This window comes from Geotrypetes seraphini, chromosome 8 (genome assembly GCF_902459505.1).
Source record: "Geotrypetes seraphini chromosome 8, aGeoSer1.1, whole genome shotgun sequence".
NCBI lineage: Eukaryota > Metazoa > Chordata > Amphibia > Gymnophiona > Dermophiidae > Geotrypetes > Geotrypetes seraphini.
Window position 1 is genome coordinate 52814238 of NC_047091.1, and position 22473 is coordinate 52836710.

Consider the following 22473-nt stretch of genomic DNA (forward strand, 5'->3'; position numbering starts at 1 on the left):
ATCAGAACACAAAGACGTGCAGGAAAGAAATGAGATTTCAGAATAAGACTAACACAAGGTCAAAGAGGCAAGTCTCTGTACAGGAGAAGTTCAGTCCTGCAGCTTTAATCTCCACTAAAGTATGCCTAGGAGTTGGGGAAACATATTATGGACAGATGATAAGAATCTGCTTTCTAGCAAAGTTAAAGGAAATCAGCTTTTGGATGGGGGAGGGGGGGGAGGGTTGCTGGTAACTTTCTTCCTGGTCTTTTTAGGCTTCCACTGTAGTCAATTGAAAAAGACTACAACTGGCCTATGACACCATGAATCTTCCCTGTATCAAAATTCCTCCTCAGCTCAGCCCAGTGCATTGACAGTCATTAACCAGGGGCCAAGGACATGGACTGTCTCTAGAACGCTGCTGTTGTGGACTTTATGTCAGACTCTGGGGTGTCACTGTTACAAGTTGTCTGGGATACCCCCCCCCCCCAAGCTTGGATCTAGTTGGCAAGCTGGATTTGCCAAGCAGGATTGATCTCCAAGGTTTACTCCATTGCATACAATGATTTGTAGTTGATTTCTTCATTGCATTCTGTAATAAAAGAAAAACTACAAGTCCCAGCATGCAATGCAATAAATCCAGGACTGGATCAACCCTGTCAAATTAATCTGGATCCAGTTAGCAACCTTACCCCAAGATGATATGAATGGCATAGACGTCAAGTTACTCAGGTCTCAGCTGGAGATTTGGGGACAGTCCTGGATTTCTGACCACCCTTTTCTGATGTCTTAAGGGACTTGCAGCACTGACTGAAATGGGCAGCAGCAACCAGCAAGACTACAAATCCCACACTGCATTGGGATGTAAGTTCATAACTAGGCCAAAAGTCTCCAGCCTTGAACTGGGAAACTTGGCATGTCTGGAATGGTGAGCCCTTGGCCTTGGTTGGCATATGTGCAAAGTCCAGATCCAGGTCTTGAACACCACTCTTTTGTACAGATATTATGACCCCCCCCACTCCCCGCTGCAGGCGTGCACATGACATCATCCTGTGGCAACTGCGCATGCGCAGATTACCTCCTGCCCGACGTGTTTGAGAGAAGGCTTTTCAAAACCCAAACAAAGTGCCGTAACATCAGCCCGTGGCATCCGAGCATGTGCAGATTACCTCCTGCCCGACGCAATTGAGAGGAGGCTTTTCAAAACCCGGACAAAGTTCTGGGTTTTGAAAAGCCGTCCGGACATGTCCTCAAAAGGAGAACATGTCCTGGGAAATCTGGACGTCTGGTTAACCCTAATTATCCCTGATTTATGGAGTCAGCCCTGACATCTGCACCCTAAAAACTGGGAGAGATTTAGCAAGTCCTCATTGACTCCTTCACTAGAGCTGAAAGGAAATAGCAAGTAATCTCCCCCCTCCTGGTGTAAGGCAGGTAATTTTACACTGTCACCTTATACCAACACAACTCCAGGAAGTGGAGGCCAGGGGAAGGGGGTGGAGAGGACGGACTCTGTCTTCTGAGTGACTGTTCTCCTCTAGCTGGAGCCTGAGGCAGACAGCAGGTGAATTCCAGTACAAGGCAGGCAGCAGCTGCTGGCATCCAGAGTCAGTCAGCCAGGCGTGGCCTAGCCATGCGCTGTCACACACTCTTATCCACAAGAAATATGCTGCAATGGTTACCAAGTGATCTGGAGGCAAACAAGCCAGCCTATCCTTAAAATATTTATTTTGGGGGCATGTAGTGCTGCTTTAATGTTTTGTTATTTTCATAGGTGTGACTGAGCTCACTAGCTGATGGGACATCTGAAGGCTCCTAGACAAAAATACTCTAGCACAGTGTTCTTCAACTGCCGGTCCGTGGACCGATGCCAGTCCGCAGACCAATTCTGATCCACAGGGCCGGCACGTCCATCGGGCCCAAGACAGTGTTCTTCAGCCACCGGTCCACGGTGCGATCAATGCGGCGTCTTTGGGCCGGATCCCCGAGTGCTGCACTGCACAAAGTCGTGGGAAAAGGCTCCTATGCATGTCCTGCACCTGAACTGGAAGCCTTGCCTCTGACATCGCAACGTCAGAGGGAAGGCTTCCAGATGATGCGCGAGACGTGCGCGAGGAGCCGCTGCCCACAGCTTTGTGCAATGAAGCACTCAGGTAGCTGGCCCGAAGACGCTGCATTGATCGCACCGTGGACTGGCCCGAAGATAACACTGCGGGGGGGAGGGGGGGAATGGGACAAGCAAGACATAGCATGGAGGGAAAGAGACAACAACGGTAGGGGGAATGCTTTTATTTTTTTATTTAGTGATTGATTTACATCTGCTGTCTGTTCACAAAGAAATGCATTTGTTTCTTTTCCCATGGGGTTGTACTGCTTGCAGAGTCTTGCATCTTAGGGTTTGTTTGTAAATATTAGTACAGTGGTACCTCGGTTTACGAGTGCACCAGTTTGCGAGTGTTTTGCAAGACGAGCAAAACATTCACAAACTTGGTGCCTTGTAAACCGAGCTTGCCTCGCTGTACGAGCGCCCCCCTCCCCCCCCCGCGATCTGGCATCCCCCCCAGCGATCCTGCATCCCCTCTCCCCCCCCCCGCTCGCGTTGCCCCCCCTCCACCGCGCTCCTACTTCCCCCCCCCCCCCGAGCAGTCATTGACACTTCCTTTACCCGACTTGGCACCAGTGCCGGTGCCCGAAGATCCTCCCTCTTCTGGCGCAGCCTGAGCTGGGCAGTGCATCGGAGATCCTCCTTCTTCTGGTCTGGGCTGGGCTTGTTTTGAGCATTTGCGCATGCTCAAAGCCTTCTGGTCTCGCACTCAATCTCGGAGAGAGCGAGACCAGAAGGCTTTGAGCATGCGCAAATGCTCAAAGCCAGTCCAGCCCAGCCCAGCCCAGAAGAAGGAGGATCTCCGACGCACCGCCCAACCCAGGCCGCGCCAGAAGAGGGAGGATCTTCGGGCACCGGCACTGGTGCCAAGTCGGGTAAAGGAAGTGTCATTGACTGCTCCTGGGGGGGGGGGGAAGTAGGATCGCGGTGGAGGGGGGGGCAATGCGAGTGGGGGGAGGATGCCGGTTTGCAGGGGGGGGGGAAGCCGGATCGCGGGGAGGGGTTTGGAACAGCGTCGGATTCCTCAAGGGAGGGGGAGGTGGAACCAATCAAGCGAGTTTCCCTTACTTCCTATGGGGAAACTTGCTTTGATATACGAGTGTTTTGGTTTAAGAGCATGCTTCTGGAACGAATTATGCTCTTAAACCAAGGTACCACTGTACTTTTAGGCCTGGATTCAATAACCTGCCCGATCGGGCCTGATCCAGGTAGGTCCGATGAATTCAGGAACAAAAAATATGCTGGAGGAACACCCCCATAAGAACACAAGAATTGCCGCTGCTGGGTCAGACCAGTGGTCCATCGTGCCCAGCAGTCCGCTCATACGGCAGCCGTTTGGTCAAAGACCAGCGCCATGAGACTAGCCCTATCTGCGTACATTCTGGTTCAGTAGGAACTTGTCTAACTTTGTCTTGAATCCCTGGAGGGTGTTTTCCCCTATGACAGACTCCAGAAGAGCGTTCCAGTTTTCTACCACTCTCTGAATAAAGAAGAACTTCCTTACATTTGTACAGAATCTATCCCCTTTCAATTTTAGAGAGTGCCCTCCCTTCCTTGGAGAGGGTGAACAACCTGTCCTTGTCTACTAAGTCTATTCCCTTCAGTACCTTGAACGTTTCGATCGTGTCCCCTCTCAATCTCCTCTGTTCGAGGGAGAAGAGACCCAGTTTCTCTAATCTTTCGCTGTATGGCAACACCTCCAGCCCCGTAACCATCTTAGTCGCTCTTCTCTGGACCCTCTCGAGTAGTACCGTGTCTTTCTTCATGTACGGCGACCAGTGCTGTACACAGTACTCCAGGTGAGGGCGCACCATGGCCTGGTACAGCGGCATGATAACCTTCTCCAATCTGTTCATGATCCCCTTCTTTATCATTCCTAGCATTCTGTTCGCCCTTTTTGCCGCCGCCACACATTGCGCGGACTGCTTCATCGACTTGTCGATCAGAACTCCCAAGTCTCTTTTCCTGGGAGGTCTCTCAAGTACCGCCCTGAACATCCTTTATAGTGATCCCTGCACATGTGCAGATCATCTGTAGATGGTCTGCACATGCCCGTCTGAGATGTAATCTCTTTTTTTTTTTTGTTGTTTGAGACAGCCCTGCCGGACAAGAGAACTATTAAATAAACCCCTCAACTTTCAGGCAAAACATCATGCAGCAAATCCATAAAGAGCACTCGGGGTGTGTTCACTATCCACAAGAGTGGAGCACAGTGCTAGGTACAGCTGCTCCCCGGTCTTCTCCATTCAGCACACACAAAACAGTGGCATGGGGCCAGCACACAACTTTTTTGTTAGCTTTTAGCTCTGCGAGCCTGTGGTTTTAACCCGCTTTAAACCCGCGGGTTAAAATCACGGGCTCGCTGGGCGGGAAAGGGCAGGAGAGCGGCGATGCGGCAGGAGAGATTCGAGGAAGATCGAGGCAAAGCAGGGCAGCATGAGGGCGAGCAGCAGGAGATAAGAAGCAGGGCAGAGCAGGGCAGAATTCGAGGCGAGTAGGCAGGGCAGGGAGCAGGGCTTCCAGTCGGAAAGACGTTTTCGACTGGTCCCCAGCAGTCGCTTCTTCAGGTGATCGGTCAGCCCAGTCGGATCGGAAATTTGGTGTTGTGAAATCATGTCCCAGCCTACTTTGCATGCGTTTCACCTCATTTGCATGCATGGATTCTAAGCAAATCGCAGGAGAGGTAAGTGAATCAGGCTGAATGGAAATTTGATAGTAAAGGGGTCGCAAACTGATCAGTACACAATCGGTTTGCTTTGTGAATCTAGCCCTTAGTTTTTGGTCCTGCATTTGCATGGGGTTATCTGTTTTCTGGTAGGAATAAATGTTGAGAAGCATACAGTGTGCTTTGTGTATTTTAATTTTGTTGTTAACCATTATGTGTTCTTAATATGATTATATTGTGTGTATATATATATATATATATATATATATATATATTTTTTTTTTTTTTTTTATATATATATTTTTTATATATACTATTTTTTCCATATATATATGGAAAAAATAGTGTTACACTTAGTACTATTATGGGGTGGGGTCTGGGGTGGAGATTGGTTGGAGATGGGCACGACTTAACATAGTAACATAGTAGATGACGGCAGATAAAGACCCAAATGGTCCATCCAGTCTGCCCAACCTGATTCAATTTAAATTTTTTTTTTAAATTTTTTCTTCTTAGCTATTTCTGGGCAAGAATCCAAAGCTTTACCCGGTACTGTGCTTGGGTTCCAACTGCCGAAATCTCTGTTAAGACTTACTCCAGCCCAGTGTTTTTCAACTGCCGGTCTGTGGACTGGTGAAGGTCCTCAAAATTATTATTTTATTTCCGCCGGTCCATAGGTGTCAAAAGGTTGAAGAACACTGCTTTAGCACATGTGGAGATCTGTGTTGGGAACCTCGGAGCAGAATTTTCCCCAAATAGTGGTGAAACTGCCTCGTTATCACAAATGCCCATACAATGAACCACACCCCAGACATGTCCTCTTTTTAGATGACTGTCCGGGTGCTTCGAGGGATTTCAAAAACCCAGCAGTTTTGAAAGTCCCCGAGCTTGGGATCACATCCGGAGGGCCTCTGTGCATTTTACAATGATGGACCAGATGGTCCCCCCAAGGGATATTCAAACACCCAAGGGATGTTCCCAAGGGAATACCCCCAAGGGATATTCAAACACATTAAAATGTTTTTGGTTGGTTTTTTTTTTTTTAAATAGTCTTTCCCCACTCTGTACCTTTGAATAACTTTACCCCAGCATTCATTTGGTAACTCTATGGGCTCCTTTTACGAAGCCGCATTAGCGGCTTCAGCACGCGCAACTTTTCATCACGTGCTAACCCCTGCACTAGCCTAAAAACTACTGCCTGCTCAAGAGGAGACGGTAGCGGCTAGCGCGGCCAGCGGTGTAGCGTGCGTTAAACTGCTACCGTGCCTTCGTAAAAGAAGCCCTACGTTCGGCTCAATTGCTGTGATGGGATGCAGGGAGACTATTTAAGCAAAGCCCTCCCTCCCTCTGACGTCAGCACTGACATCAGGGAAGACTTCAAGTCGGCTATGTGTGCAGGGGCAGGAAACAGAAGACGAGCCTCGCAGCTCGAGCTCCATTTTGCTGGTAATTTGCTTGCAGATGAGGGCTGGGAGGCAGAACACAAAAGGGGGGAGGGAGTGCGTTTTGGCACAAGGCATGAACTTGGGAGAGAGGATGGAGGAAGGGAGGGAAAGAGGTGGGGGAGGGAGTGCGTTTTGGACACAAGGCATGAACTTGGGAAAGAGGATGGAAGAAGGGAGGGAAAGAGATGTTGAGGTGGGGGAGGACGTGTGTTTTTGGACACAGATGGCATGGACTTGGGGAGAGAGTAAGGGAGGGAAAGAGATGGTTGTGTACACGGGAATGGAAGAAAGGAAAATTTTTGGTCATAGGGAGGGAGTGAGGTACAGATAAGAGGGAGAAATATTGTGGTGGAAAGGGAACAGTGGGACAGATTGAAATGGATGCAAGAGGAAGGAATGTTGGATATAGTGGTGAAGGGAATGGAGGGAGAGATGTGGCATGGTGCTGGAGAGGGGTGATAGGAGAAATGTTGGGCATGGGGCTGGTGGGCAGGCACGAAAGATGAGAAAGGGATAAATGCTGGACCATGGTAGGAGGAACCAATGGACAGCAACAGAATAATTTACAGAAGATGGGAAAGCGGAAAAAAGAAATTGGGACCAACTTTATGGAAAAATAAATCTCCAGACAACAAAGGTAAAAAATGGAATTTATTGACTAAAATATGTTAGGTTTGGGAAATGTGTATAGCAGATTCTTTGTATTGTGTTCAAAAGAAAAGGAAATGCATTTCTGGTTTTATTTCTACAGTGTTGAAGTACTTGCTGACCCTTGCTGTGACTGGTGGGAATCCCCAAGCACCGTCAACAGAGGACCTCCTCTAGAGACGGCCAGAACTCCCCTCCACCAAGCACAGCAGTCGCTGGCAACATCCATGAGCCACTGAGGTGCCAGCATCTGTGACTCAGGGACACTACTGCTGCCTGCCAAGCTTGGCAAAAGGGACCCCCGGCCAACTGCAAAGGAAGTCCTCAGCTGACAGCTTGGGGGTTCTCATCAGCTGAGTATTTATATTTTATATTTACATTAGAGGCTCTGGTAGAAACCTGTTTACAAAGTATGTATTCTTCCCAATTAATATTTCCAAATTAATAAAGTCTCTTTGCTTATTTGTAAATGGGTCTCTACCAAAACCTTTAATTCAGTAGCACAATTAAATGAAATAACTATTTCTGAAGTTTATAGGGACGGGCGAGGATGGGTGGGATTTCTATCCCCACGCAACTCTCTGTTTTGAACATCCTTGCAGAAACGTCCAAAGTCAGACTTAGATATCTATTAAAAATGCCCCTCTAAGTGTGGCAAATTAGTGCCAAGTAACTCCAATTAACATAGAGTTGCCAAACTGGGACAGACCGAAAGCCCATCAAGCCCAATATCCTGTTTTTGACAGGATACAACCCAGGTTAGAAGTACCTGGTAAGATCCCAAGAAGTACAACAGATTTTATGCTGGTTATCCTAGGAATAAGCAGTGGATTTCCCCAAGTCCATCCTAATAATGATGTATGGACTTTTCTTTTAGGAAATTATCCAAACCTTTTTTAAACCCTGCTGAGCTAACTGCTTTCACCACATTCTCTGGCAATGAATTCCAGAGTTTAATTACACGTTGAGTGAAGAAATATTTTCTCCAGTTTGTTTTAAATCTACTATTTAGTAGCTTCATTGCATGCCCCCTAAACATAGAAACATAGAAACATAGAAAAAGCGGCAGAAAAGGGCTATAGCCCACCAAGTCTGCCCATTCCAAGTATCCTCCCCCCTGAGTTTACTCCCTTAAAGATCCCACGTGAGTATCCCATTTTCTCTTAAAATCCGTCACGCTGCTGGCCTTTATCACCTGGAGTGGGAGTCTGTTCCAATGATCCACAACTCTCTCGGTGAAGAAATACTTCCTGAAGTCGCCATGAAACTTCCCTCCCCTGATTTTTAGCGGATGCCCTCTGGTGGTTGAGGGTCCCATGAGCCGGAATATATCATCTTCTGACTCGATGTGCCCCGTGATATACTTATACGTTTCAATCATATCTCCCCGTTCCCTTCTTTCCTCAAGTGAGTACATCCGCAATTTCTCTAGTCTTTCTTCATACGTGAGATCCTTGAGCCCCAAGACCATCCTGGTGGCTGTTCGCTGTACCGACTCGATTCTCAGCACGTCCTTTCGGTAGTGAGGTCTCCAAAACTGAACGCAGTACTCTAAGTGAGGCCTCACCATGGCTCTGTACAATGGCATCATAACTTCAGGTCTCCTGCTGACGAAACCTCTGCGGATACACCCCATCATTTGTCTTGCTCTGGAGGAAGCCTTCTCCACTTGATTGGCAACCTTCATGTCCTCGCTAATGATCACTCCTAGATCGCGTTCCGCTGTGGTCCTAACCAAGGTTTCACCATTTAGTACATAAGTTCTACGCGGGTTTCTCTTTCCCAGGTGCATTACCTTGCATTTTTTAGCATTGAAGCCAAGCTGCCAAGTAGTTGACCATTGTTCCAGCAGCAGTAGATCGTGTGTCATATTATCAGGTAATAAGCTTCTACCTACTATGTTGCAAAGTTTGGCGTCGTCGGCAAACAGCGATACCTTTCCCTTAAGTCCTTGCGTCATATTTTTGGAAAGAGTAAACAAGTGATTCATATCTACCCATTCCACTCCACTCTGTATTTTATAGACCTCTATCATATCACTCCTGAGCCATCTCTTCTCCAAGCTGAAGAGCCCTAGCCACTTTAGCCTTTTCTCATAGGAAAGTCATCACAACCCTTTTATCATTTTCGTCGCCCTTCTCTGTACCTTTTCTGCATCCGCTACATCTTTTTTGAGATATGGTGACCAGAACTGCACACAGTATTCAAGTTGTGGCCGTACCATAGAATAATACAAGGACAATATAACATTTTACTTTGTTTTCCATTCCTTTCCTGATAATTTCTAACATTTTACATGATTTCTTAGCCACTGTCACACACTGTATATTGTATATTTGATTAATCGCTTACTCAAATTTCTAAGCGATTAACATATCTTCAACGATGACACCTAGACCCTTTTCCTGGGCAGTGACTCCTAACATAGAAACCAGCATCACGTAGCTATAGTACAGATTCCTCTTTCCCACATGCATCACTTTGCACTTGCTCACATTAAATGTCATCTGCCATTTTGATGCCACATAGCCCATTGTGTACCTATGGGCTGAAAGGCACTTAACAAGCACTAAATTTGTTAGAGCATGTTAAATCCATTAGCACACCTGAGTAAAAGAATTCTTAAGTTTTTATCAGAGACAATGAAGGGTTTAAGTGGCATGTCCAAGGCCACAAGGAGCAGCAGTGGGATTTGAACTCTTGTTTCCCTGGTTCTCGGCCCACTGCTCTAACCATTAAGCTACTCCTCCTACTGAAGCTGAGGGACCCCCAGAAACAAGCAGTTATGATGAAGTAACAAGATAGATTAGAATTGTATTTCCCCTAAAATTTAAGGATTAGGGCTTTGGTATTCACTCCCAGTCCTCAAAAGCCACTAGCTGAGACAGGGGTCTCAAAATCCCTCCTTGAGGGGCGCAATCCAGTCGGGTTTTCAGGATTTCCCCAATGAATATGCATGAGATCTATGTGCATGCACTGCTTTCAATGCATATTGATTGGGGAAATCCTGAAAACCTGACTGGATTGCGACCCTCAAAGAGGGACTTTGAGATCCCTGCATCAGATTTTCAGGCTATCATAAGAACATAAGCAATGCCTCTGCTGGGTCAGACCTGAGGTCCATTGTGCCCAGCAGTCCGCTCATGCGGCGGCCCAACAGGTCTAGGACCTGTGCAGTAATCCTCTATCTCCCCCTCTATCCCCTTTTCCAACAGGAAATTGTCCAATCCTTTCTTGAACCCCAGTACCGTACTCTGCCCTATTACGCCCTCTGGAAGCGCATTCCAGGTGTCCACCACACGTTGGGTAAAGAAAAACTTCCTAGCATTCATTTTGAATCTGTCCCCTTTCAACTTTTCCGAACGCCCTCTTGTTCTTTTATTTTTCGAAAGTTTGAAGAATCTGTCCCTCTCCACTTTCTCTATGCCCTTCGTGATCTTGTAAGTCTCTATCATATCCCCTCTAAGTCTCCTCTTCTCCAGGGAAAAGAATCCCAGTTTCTCCAATCTCTCAGCGTATGAAAGGTTTTCCATACCTTTTATCAGACATGTCGCACTCCTCTGAACCCTCTCGAGTATCGCCATATCCTTCTTAAAGTACGGCGACCAATATTGGACGCAGTACTCCAGATGTGGACGCACCATCGCCCGGTACAACAGCAGGATAACTTCTTTCATTCTGGTTGTAATACCCTTCTTGATTATACCTAGCATTCTATTCGCTCTCTTAGTGGCCGCTGCGCACTGTGCCGTCCGCTTCATTGTCATGTCCACCATTACCCCCAAGACTCTTTCTTGGATACTCTCAATCAATAACATCAATGCATGAGTAAAATTTGCATACAAGGGAGAGAGTAGACATTCAAATTCTCTCTCATGGATATTCATTAAAATATCAAAAATCCTTCAATATTAAAATAGTGCTAATTTGTCTTAGTTTTTATTTTAACCTATTTTTTAACTAAATGGAAATTGCATTGGATTTGGATTTTGCGATCAAATCAAATATTTTAAATAAATATGAAACTTGAATATTTCACCTCCCCTCAGGTGATTGAATCAAAAAATAACCATTCCCCAATCTCACAATAAAACTGTATTTGCCACTAAAGACTCAGCTTCAATGGCGTTGAAACCTGGATTAAAAAAAAAAAACCAAACAAAACCATTTTAATTCAGTTTGTTCCTTTTCAGCCGGTATGCAGGTTTAGAACCCTGGCTAATGCTGTTCTAAAAGCAAAAGGTTTTCAGATACATAGAAAACCTGAAGCGGTTGCAGCTCCTGCTGACACCGATTCAGTGAAACGCAGTTCTGTGTCGAGCTGGCTAGTACAAATTTGATGTGATCATCGGAGGCAAACAAGTGACATTTTTCTATCACATCTATTGAAGGAATTATATTCAAGGATTTCTCTATGCACAACCAAGATATGCAATGAACTGGTGTTTGTTGACCCGGACTTTAATGTTTAACAGAGTGTTAATCTATTGAAGCTGAATCTTTAGTGGTAAATAGTTTTATTGTGAGATTGGGGGAATGGTTATTTATTAATTCATCCACTTGAGGGGAGGTGAAATATGAAAATATTGAAGGGATTTTGATATAATAAAATAATTATTCATGATATGTAAAGCTTCTTTCTATTGTAGTTTGACAAATGTTCATTTATTAGAGGAAGCTTTTTATATGATTGTCCTATTGTGTATTAATGGATATTCATTAGGGATATCCAGAAAATACGATCCATTTGTGGCCCCTCAAAAACTGGACGTGAAGAACAAGGGATTAAGGTCTGTGTAGCCCATGGGCCAAGTTTGGGGATACAGGAACCCATAGTTCTGCGACTGGAAGGCTCAGGATGGATGAAGGAATAGAAAAGCCTGTCATCTCTAGAAATGGATATAAAAGTGCTGGAGAGAGTGCAGAGACGAGCAACAAAGTTAATGAAAGGTATGGAGAACTTGGAATACGAGGAACGACTTAAGAGACTAGGATTGTTCTCCCTTGAGAAAAGGAGACTGCGAGGGGATATGATCGAGACTTTCAAAATACTGAAAGGAATCGACAAAATAGAGCAGGAAAAAAAATTATTTACAATGTCCAATGTGACACGGACAAGAGGACATGGAATGAAGCTAAGGGGGGACAAGTCCAGGACAAACATCAGGAAGTTCTGCTTCACGCAACGAGTGGTGGGCACCTGGAATGCTCTCCCAGAGGAGGTTATTGCGGAATCCACCATTCTAGGATTTAAAAGCAAACTAGATGCACATCTCCTTACGAGAGGCATAGAGGGATATGGGTGACTAAAATTATGCCAGGTGTGTGCGGATCGCCGGACTTGATGGACCGAAGGTCTGATCCGGAGATGGTAGTTCTTATGCTCTTATGACACACACAGAGAAATGGAGCCCAGAAATGAAAAGCTGTAGTCTAGTGTCCATTCTCTCCGGCCTAGATCCTCAAAACTTAACGTTGCCTTTAACGCAGTCACTAAGGCACAGGTGTCAAAGTCCCTCCTCGAGGGCCGCAATTCAGTCGGGTTTTCAGGATTTCCCTAATGAATATGCATGAGATCTATTTGCATGCACTGCTTTCATGGTATGCTAATAGATCTCATGCATATTCATTGGGGAAATCCTAAAAACCCAACAGGATTGTGGCCCTCGAGGAGGGACTTTGACACCCCTGCACTAAGGTGCGCTGGCGTTTTTAGCGCACGCCCCGGATTAGCGCATGCTACCCAAAAAACTACCGCCGGCAGTGGCTAGCGTGCGCTATTCCACGCGTTAAGGCCCTAACGCACCTTTGTAAAAGGAACCCTAAGTCTGCTCCAGCAGGTGTAGCGTGCATGTATTTTAGTGGCGGATTCTCAAAATGGTTTATCTTGGTCTTTTCCGAGCTTCCTAGTAGTCTCCGATTCTGCCATGCAAATGGTCTCATCAATATTTAAATGAGCCCTCCGGGCGATTTTTTATCATCGCCGAGTGATTCTCCAAGTGCGGCGTTAGCTTTTGACGACCAAAAATCAGCGACTGGTCCAGGGGTGCTGGTACTGTGCCTGCACTGTGAAAAGCGCATCTCTGGTGTGTGTGTTTTGACTATGGCTCATGGGAAAACCCCCAAAATAAAAAACTACAAGATTCACATAAATTATACGGGGGTTTTTTTTGGGGGGTGGGGACAAAAGCACGCTTCTTGAGCACATGTACTTCCACAAGAGCCAAAAGTCAGTACGAAAGGGAAACCACCATGAAAGCGCTGGGCTTTTATCTGTTTTGCGACGCGAGCACCCAGCGCCTACAGCCGCATGCCTACGACGTGTGCATATATTAGGCTTCAATAAGGCACGCAAATAATGTGTGTGCTTACAGCGTTGCTTTTCCCAGCACATTTATCAAGTTTCAAGTTTATTTGTTATTTGATTAATCGCCTATTACAAATACTAAGCGATGTACACATAATAAAATAAATTTCTAAAATGTACATAAAATAGATAATAACGTTAACAAGGGTATAAAATCACCAAAACAAACTAATTAAAACAAAACAATAGGACAGGAGGGGAAGAAATACAATTTTAGATAGGAAAGAATCAACAATTAAAGGTGAAACAAAATAGGAATGGGAGGACAAATAAATAATTGGCGATAAAAATACATAAAAGAGCAAATGATGAAAGAGCAATTAACATTTCAATTAGGTATTGAACGCATCTTTAAAAAGAAAGCTCTTAAGTTGGCTCTTAAATTTTTCCAGATTCTTCTCCTCTCTTAAATATAGCGGGAGTGAATTCCATGTCTGTGGCGCCGTTACAGTAAAAATAAATTGCCTTCGAGTGTTAATAATTTTAAGAGTAGGAATAACCAACAAAAGTTGGTCATTAGATCTTAAAAATTTGGGAGAATTATATGGAATTAAAACTTTGTAAATAAAAGCAGGGGTTTTGGATAATAACGATTTAAATGTAAGTAAAGATAATTTGTATTAAATACGATGTGAAACTGGGAGCCAATGTGCATTTTGTGTATTCTGTGCATGTGCCGTTCACTGTCACCAGCAACTCATCTCATGTAAAATTTAGAGAGCCTCCGCTACTCTCCACCAACCTCATTTGCATGCACGGTTTTTTTGAGAATGACTCGCCTTTTTGAAATCGTTACATTAACAGCTGCGACAGCGGCATCTAGGCTGCAGCACCTTCCTGTTTATTGCATCCCTGTGACCCCCTATATTGTTGCAAGGTGTTAGTGGAGCCCAGGAAGACATTAACTAAAAACAACACCCATGTGTGAAACTCTTCTGCACAAATCCCTTTGAAAAGAAAGCGAACAAACAAAAGCAGAGCCTCATGTCTACTCACTGTTAATCGACTTGAGATCCCGGTGGATGATCGGCACAATGGCTTCATTGTGGAGGTAATTCATCCCTCGGGCTATCTGCACGGCCCAGTTCACCAGCACATGCGGTGGCACCTTCCTTCCTGCCAGAGCTCGGTTTAGTGCCCCTCCACGAGCATACTCCATTACCAGGCAGAGGTGGGGAGGCTTCAGGCACACTCCTCTTAGGGCGATGATGTTACGATGGTGCAGCATGCAGAACAGCTTGGCCTCTTGTCTGACGTTCTCCACAGTCACGCTGATGTCCTCATCTAGGTCCTGCCTCGCTGCCTTTACGGCCACCTCATCCCCCTGCCAAGTACCTTTGTAGACCTTCCCAAAGCCACCAGCTCCTATTATCTCCTCCAGCACCAGTTCCTGGAACTCAATCTCCAAGGGCGGTGGGCACTCCTTCAAAGTCTCCGGCAGCTTAGTGTACTTGAGGTCACTAACCACATAGTTGCTCGGGAAGATTCCCACCTTGTCCCTGATTTTCCCAGTCCACCAGCCCTCATCGCCAGAGATCTTTGCATCCTTGGACAGCACGTGCACCAGATCTCCTCTCTTCAGGGTGAGTTCCTCATCCGCTGTGGCCTCGTAATCGAAGACCGCTGTCCAAAAAGGGTTTACCACCCCTTGGCCATAGTGGCTAAATTCTGGAGTGCCAGAGGCATGGAATTTCCACACTTCATTTTCATCTGCATGCTTCCAGGCTTCATCTGCTTGTCTGATTGGTTTGGGAAGATCATCCATTCTAATGTCTAATTCAGAGGGATGGAGGAAAAAGGAGAAAGAGGGAAATTATTTTCTCCGTTAGTTCATTTTTATGTAAAAGAATGCCCTGGCATAATTAAAATAACTAGATTATCTAGGATATTTTAACATGTTAAGAAAAAATAAGTCATAGTAGATGTGATACCTTTTTTAGGGCACTCAAGAGTAAGATATCTTACTAGATCTTGAATGTCTTACATCCCAGAATTGTTCTGAAACTTAAGAAACAGGCAGAAAATTCTGCAAAACACCATACTAAGCTATGCCCAGTACACATCATCTAACCCTACACAAGATAGATTTATATGCACCACCGCCCTGGCAAGCAAATCTATGTCATGCCCAGTGGCGTAGCGAGGGTGAGAGGTGCCTGGGGTGGTAGTGCCCCTCCTCCTCCCTTGTCTCCATCTCCCCACACCTTGCCCAATCCCACCTGCTGCGCACACCCCCCTTCCCTTGTACCTCTAGTTGAAGTTGTTGCTTGCGGCGGTCAACAACGTGCTCCTCGCGACCCCGTCGGCTCTCCCTCCGACATCACTCTTCCTATGCACGGCACCCGGAAGTGACGTCAGTGGGAGAGCCGATGGAGTCACAAAGAGCACGCTATTGACCACCGCGAACAACAACTTCAACTAGAGTTAAGGGGGAAAAGACGGTGGCATGTGCATGGAGGGGAGGAATGGGAAGAAGCGGGGGAGGGGCGGAGAAGAGGAGGGGTGCCGGTGACCCCACCAATATAGCACAGACCATCCCCCCCCTCTTAATATGCCACTGCCCATGCATATTCATTAAGGATATTCTTAAAACTCGACTGGGTTGAGAAGACACCATCATAGGTCAAGGATTCTCAATTGAGTCCTTGGCGCATACCCTACCAGTCAAGATACTTACAGTGAATATGCATGCGATACATTTGCAAGCTCTACCTACGTTGTATGCAAATGTATCTCATGGATATTCATTATGGGTATCCTGAAAACTTGACTGGCTGGATGTGCCTAGAGGGCTGAGAACCACTGGTATATATTATCCAGTGCAGAAAACTCTTGTCATATGGTTCGCCATCCTTGTCCTACTTCACCATACGCTATATTTACCACACCATCCCTCTCTTTTACTAAGGCGCGCTAGCCGATTTAGCAAAATTGGCTAGGGTGCACTAAACCGGCTAGCGGGCCTTAGTAAAAGGACCCCCATGTTTGCCATACTATGTCCACCATTCTATAATCTCTCATGCCATGTTTGCCACACAGTGTTTGCCATTCCGTGGCTTCCATGCTTTGCTTCGTCATGCATGCTTGCCTTACCATTTTTTGCCAAGTCGTGTCATACTATATGAGCCTTGCTTGGTAATACTATGTTTACCGTGCTATGTTTTACCAAACTATGATCACCTTGCTATTTCTGACCATGCCATGCTTTGTCATATGATGTTTTTTACCATGCTTTGTTAACTATGTCTTGCAATCTTTGTCAGCCAATGTTTACCGTGCTATCTTTTATCATAATTTGTCTGAGAGTGTGGCACAGTGGTTAGAGCTGCAGCCTCGGTCCCCTGAGGTTATGGGTTCAAGCCCACACTGCTCCTTGTGACCCTGGACAGGTTGCCTTATCCCCCGCTGCTCCAGATACAGTACATAGATTGTGAGCCCACTGGGACAGACAGGGAAAAATGCTTGAGTACTTGAATACATTCATGTAAAGCATTCTGAGCTCCACTGGGAGAATGGTATAGAAAATTAAATAAATAGAAAAGGGTTACTACACCAGTGAAATGGGTTAGAATTTAGAGACAAGACAAAACCAGCATAGATGCAAGACAAGACGCCACAAAGAAGAGCAAGGCGCTAGCTTAATGGTGGAACACCTTTCCAGACCATCTTACTACATCAAAGTTACAAGCTAAATGGGAACTTCAGAACTATTCAGGAATGTAAGACACATGATATTAAAATGATCAGATCCTTTCAAAGAAGCAAAATTATGGCAATTTCAAATCTTATGTGCCCTGGTAAACTGGCCTGTCTGAAAATTGCAGTTTGTAACCGTTTAAAAGTTCGCAAAGGGTTTGCAGAATTTCAGCTGAGTTTTTAAAAATGGGTATTCCCAGGGACAGGGGTTAAGTTGAAAGAGGAAAAGAGCATATGACGACACATTCTTGGCAACTTGGCATTTTTAGAAGTGTGGTTGACATTTTACTCGTCACCTGCACATACAGGAGGGGCTTTTCAAAATTAGCTACAAAGTACTTGTATACTTTTCAACCACATGGGTTATTTAAAAATTGCTTGCAGGACAGTTTCATGGGGACAAGGAATTCCTCAGTCATTACCAGACATAATATTGCCATCTTTGGTAATCTTCATACCACTTTGCTTCAACATCCCCTCGTGTACCCCTCCGCACCCCATTATAATACAACCTCCGACTCACTTTGATATTTGGGAAACATCACTGTTTACATCAGGGCAGCTCTTGAGAGCTAGTCAAAGAATGTATTAAACAGGGTTTCATCTTTATTGAAGGCCAACTTCAGCTTGGACAACCTGTGGACCCATACACCATGCTCAAGGAAGGCTTCCATGCTTTATGGGTGCCTGGTCCATTTGGCTGTTCAAAGGAGAAATTAGGTTCTTACCTGCTAATTTACTTTCTTTTAGCTTCTCCAGACCAGTAGAGGTTAACTTTACGATTGGGTATATATCTAATCATGACCAGCAGGTGGAGACTGAAAACAAAACTTTGGGACAGTATATCCTAGCCCCTCCTCTCTATTTCCCTCAGTCTGCCGAATAGCCAAGCAGAACCAAGAACTGGAAAACAACAGAGAGAAAAAACAATACTCCGAAAGGAGTAACAAATAACATACCCAAAAATGCTGTTGGAAAATGCAGAGGAGAAATTCCCGAAGGAAGAAGGTCCCCACAGCTCGCCAGCTAAGCCAGCCGAGCCACAGCCGCTGTTCTTCAATTCTCCCCGGCCCTAGAAAAATACTAGAACCCGCAGCAAAAACCAAAAACTGCCCGCGCAACAGCCCCAACAACAACAACAACAGACAGGGTGGGGACCTCTACTGGTCTGGAGAAGCTAAAAGAAAGTAAATTAGCAGGTAAGAACCTAATTTCTCCTTCTTTAGCACTCTCCAGACCAGTAGAGGTTAACTTTACGATTGGGACGTACCAAAGCAGTCCCTCTCACGGGCGGGACCCCCGAAGGGCCGATACCAGAACACGCTCACCGAACACCGCGTCCCGACGCGCCTGAACATCTACCCGATAATGCCGAACAAAGGAATGCAAGGAGGACCAAACCGCAGCCTTACAAATATCCACCGGAGGCACAAGCGACGACTCAGCCCAAGAAGCCGCCTGACCCCTAGTGCAATGAGCCTTGAGAAACTCCGGAACCGGCTTCTGACTCAGAAGATAAGCGGAAGCAATCATCTCCTTGATCCAGCGCGCAATAGTAGCCTTAGAAGCGCCAGCCCCCCGACGAGGACCCGCCAGAAGCACAAAGAGATGATCGGAGCTCCGAAAATCCCGGGTCCGCTGCACATAAGCATGGAGGACCCGACCGACATCCAACTTGCGCAGCTGTCGTTGCTCAGAAGAACCCTCCCGACTACCCAAGACCGGGAGGACCACCGATTGATTGACATGAAAAGGAGAAACTACCTTCGGCAGAAAGGAAGGAACAGGCCGCAAAACAACCCGCTCCTTCGAAAACTCCAGGAAGGGAGCCCTACAAGAGAAAGCCTGTAGCTCCGACACCCGTCTAGCGGAAGTAATGGCCACCAAAAAGACCGACTTCAGCGTAAGGTCCTTCAACGAACAGCCATCCAACGGCTCGAAAGGAGGGCGCACTAGAACAGAGAGAACCAGATTGAGATCCCAAGAGGGAAGCGAGGGCCTTATGGGAGGCCTGATCAACTTGGCCGCCCTAAGAAAGCGAATCACATCAGGAATGGCTGACAAACGCTGACCTGTCACCAGCCCCCGAAAAGCCGACAGGGCCGCCAGATGAACCCGAAGAGAAGACCAGGCCAGGCCCCTATCCAGGCCATCCTGCAAAAACTCTAGAATGTTAGGCAGAGAAGCGCGAAAGGAGACCACTCCCCGCGCTCGGCACCATTCCTCAAAAAGACGCCAAACCCGTACATAAGCCCGAGAGGTAGAAAGCCTCCGGGACCCCAAAAGTGTAGAGATCACCTTGTCGGAATATCCCTTCTTACTCAGGCGGCCCCTTTCAAGAGCCAAGCCGTAAGACAAAAGGGAGACGGGTCGAACATGGGAATGGGACCCTGCGTCAGAAGATCGCATCCGAGAGGCAGAGGAAGAGGATCCGCCACCAGATGCCTCACCAGATCCGCATACCACGGACGACGAGGCCAATCCGGAGCCACCAAGACCACCAGCCCCGGATGGCGAACAATGCGAAGCAGTACTCTGCCCACTAATGGCCAAGGAGGGAACACATACAACAGCCCCTCCGTTGGCCACGGTTGGACCAGAGCATCCAGACCCTCGGCCAGACCGTCCCTGCGACGACTGTAGAAGCGGGGTACTTTGGCGTTGCCACTTGTAGCCATCAGATCCATCAGGGGCTGCCCCCAAGCACGCACTAGCAACTGAAACGCCTCGGCGCCGAGACACCACTCTCCCGGATCCAAGAAGTGACGACTGAGGAAGTCCGCCTGAACGTTTTCTACCCCGGCAATGTGAGAGGCCGAGAGGTCCAGAAGATGCGACTCCGCCCAAACCATGAGCCGAGCCGCCTCCTGCGCCACCAGAGTGCTCTTGGTGCCCCCCTGACGATTGACATAAGCCACCGCCGTGGCATTGTCCGACAGGACTCTGACCGACTTGCCCAACAAAAGGGAGTGGAAAGCCAACAGCGCCAGCCGGACCGCCCTGGTCTCCAACACGTTGATCGACCAGGAGGCCTCCTCCGTGGACCAGGTTCCCTGAGCTGAGTGACCCAGGCACTGGGCCCACCAACCCAGGAGACTCGCATCCGTAAGGAGCACCGTCCACTGCGGAAGATCCAGACCCACCCCCTGAACTAGGTGAGGGGTCCGGAGCCACCAACGCAGACTGCAGCGCGCCAAGCCTCGCAGGGGAACCGGAACATCCATCCCGTGCCTCTGGGGAGACCACCTCCGGAGCAGAGCATACTGGAGAGGACGCATGTGGGCCCGCGCCCACCTCACCACGTCCAGGGACGCCGCCATCGACCCCAGGACCTGGAGGAAATCTCGCGCCCGAGGACACCGGGACGCCAAAAGCAGGCGAATCTGAGACTGCAATTTGCTCACCCGGGCCTCTGGGAGGAAGACCTTCCCCAAGGAGGTGTCGAACAGCACCCCGAGGTACTCCAGACGCTGAGCCGGAACCAACCGACTCTTGGAAAGGTTGACCACCCAGCCCAGCGACCGGAGAAACTCCACCACCCGAGCCGTCACCCGGGAGCTTTCCTGCAACGACTTGGCCCGAATTAACCAGTCGTCCAGGTAGGGGTGTACCAGGATGCCCTCCGACCGCAAGGCTGCCGCGACGACCACCATCACCTTGGTGAACGTCCGGGGAGCCGTGGCCAGCCCAAAGGGAAGCGCACAGAACTGATAGTGCCGACCCAAGATCGCAAAGCGCAGGAAACGCTGATGAGAGGCCCGAATAGGAACATGCAAGTAGGCCTCCGTCAGATCGAGAGAAGTGAGAAACTCCCCCGGCTGAACCGCCAGAATGACCGACCGCAGCGTTTCCATACGGAAAGAGGGAACCTTGAGAGCCCTGTTGACCCCTTTCAAATCGAGGATGGGCCGAAAAGTCCCCTCCTTCTTGGGCACCACAAAGTAAATGGAGTACCTGCCCGTGCCCCACTCCGGGGGGGGCACTGGAACTACTGCCCTGAGATCTAGCAAGCGCTGAAGGGTCTGGCGAAACGCCAGCGTCTTCCCAGGAGTCTGACATGGAGAAGCGAGGAAAAAATCCGGCAGAGAGCGGGCGAACTCCAGGGCATAACCGTCCCGCACCACCTCCAGGACCCACTGATCGGACGTGATCTCGGCCCATTTGGGAAAAAAGTCGCGCAGCCGGGCCCCCACCGGAACCAAGGGGGGCGCCGGCAAGGCGTCATTGTGCAGGACGGGAAGCGGGGGAACCGGCGGAGGGATTCCCTGCCCCCCGACGGGCCCCCCGAAAGGGCTGCATGCGCTGGAAGAACCGACCCCGGGAAAACCCCGGAGACTGGAAAGAAGCAGCCCCACGCCCAGGGCGATACTTGCGAAATTCCCGCAAACGCCCCCGGGCCGCACCACCCCGAGACGCCGGGCGGGCACGGTCCTCCGGCAGACGGGGAACTTTCGAGTCCGACAGAGTCTGAATCAACTTATCCAAGTCCTCTCCAAATAAAAACGACCCCCGAAAGGGAAATTTAGTAAGCTTAGCTTTGGACGCAGCATCCGCCGCCCAAGCGCGCAGCCACAACACACGCCGTGCGGCCACGCCAAAAGCCATGGACTTAGCCGAGATCCGCACCAAGTCATACAGAGCATCCGAGAGGAATGAGGCAGCCATCTCAATCTTCGCTACCTCCTGATCCACCAGAGACCAGTCGTCAGACTCTCGATCCAAGACCCGCTCCGCCCACCGAAACACGGCGCGAGCGACCAGTCCCCCACAAATAGCCGCCTGGACCCCAAAGGCAGAGACTTGAAAATTTTGCTTAAGGATGGTCTCCAATTTGCGCTCCTCAGAGTCCCGCAAGGCAGAACCGCCCTCAACAGGCACGGTATGCCGCTTGGAAATAGCCGAGACCACCGCATCCACGACTGGCGAAGCTAACGTAGCCCGATCCCCTTCAGGAATGGGATACAGGCGAGCCATGCTGCGCGCCAGCCGAAACGGCGTCTCCGGCGTTTTCCACTGCTCAAGAATAATATCCCGAATATCCTGATGCATAGGAAAAGAGCGGGAAACGGAACGGATCCCTCGTAACAGAGGGTCCCCCACACGCGGAGTCTCCGGCGGCGCGTCCTCAAAACGCAAAGCCGAAGAAACCTGTTGAATAAGGTCAGGCAGCTCATCTCTCTGAAAAAGGCGCACCACGGACGCCTCGTCACTGGAGAACGGGAAACCCGACAACCCGCCGCCAGCTTCCGTCCCCTCCAGAGGGTCCTGGAATTCCTCAGAAGGGTCCAGGTCCTCCTCCAGACCGACACGTTCCTCCGACCACAAATCCTCATCCCACGACACCCGCGGACGCTTGGACAAGAGAGGCGGCGGAGGGGACGTCACGTCAGACGAGAGAGGCAAAGCCGCAGGGAGCGCGGAGGAAACCCCACCCCCCGAGACCCCCTGGGCGCAACCGGGACCCCCAGCCGCCTGAAAATAGGCTTTGCATAATGAAAAGAAAAAATCAGGGGAAAAACCCCCCGAGGGTCCCAAGGGACTCCCTGCCACAGCAGGGGACCCAGCAGAA

General features: G+C 48.3%; 1 protein-coding gene across 3 annotated transcripts in view; it reads right to left on the reverse strand.

Annotated features, from left to right (window-relative positions):
* Window positions 1–22473, reverse strand: part of MAP3K10 (mitogen-activated protein kinase kinase kinase 10) — a 165892-nt gene that overhangs the window by 138582 nt on the left and 4837 nt on the right. For all 3 annotated transcript variants that reach the window (XM_033956249.1, XM_033956250.1, XM_033956248.1), the window contains exon 2: window positions 14205–14981. In XM_033956249.1, the coding sequence (XP_033812140.1) occupies window positions 14205–14973 (769 nt within the window). In that variant the 5' untranslated portion in view covers window positions 14974–14981. The remainder of the gene's footprint in view (window positions 1–14204; window positions 14982–22473) is intronic.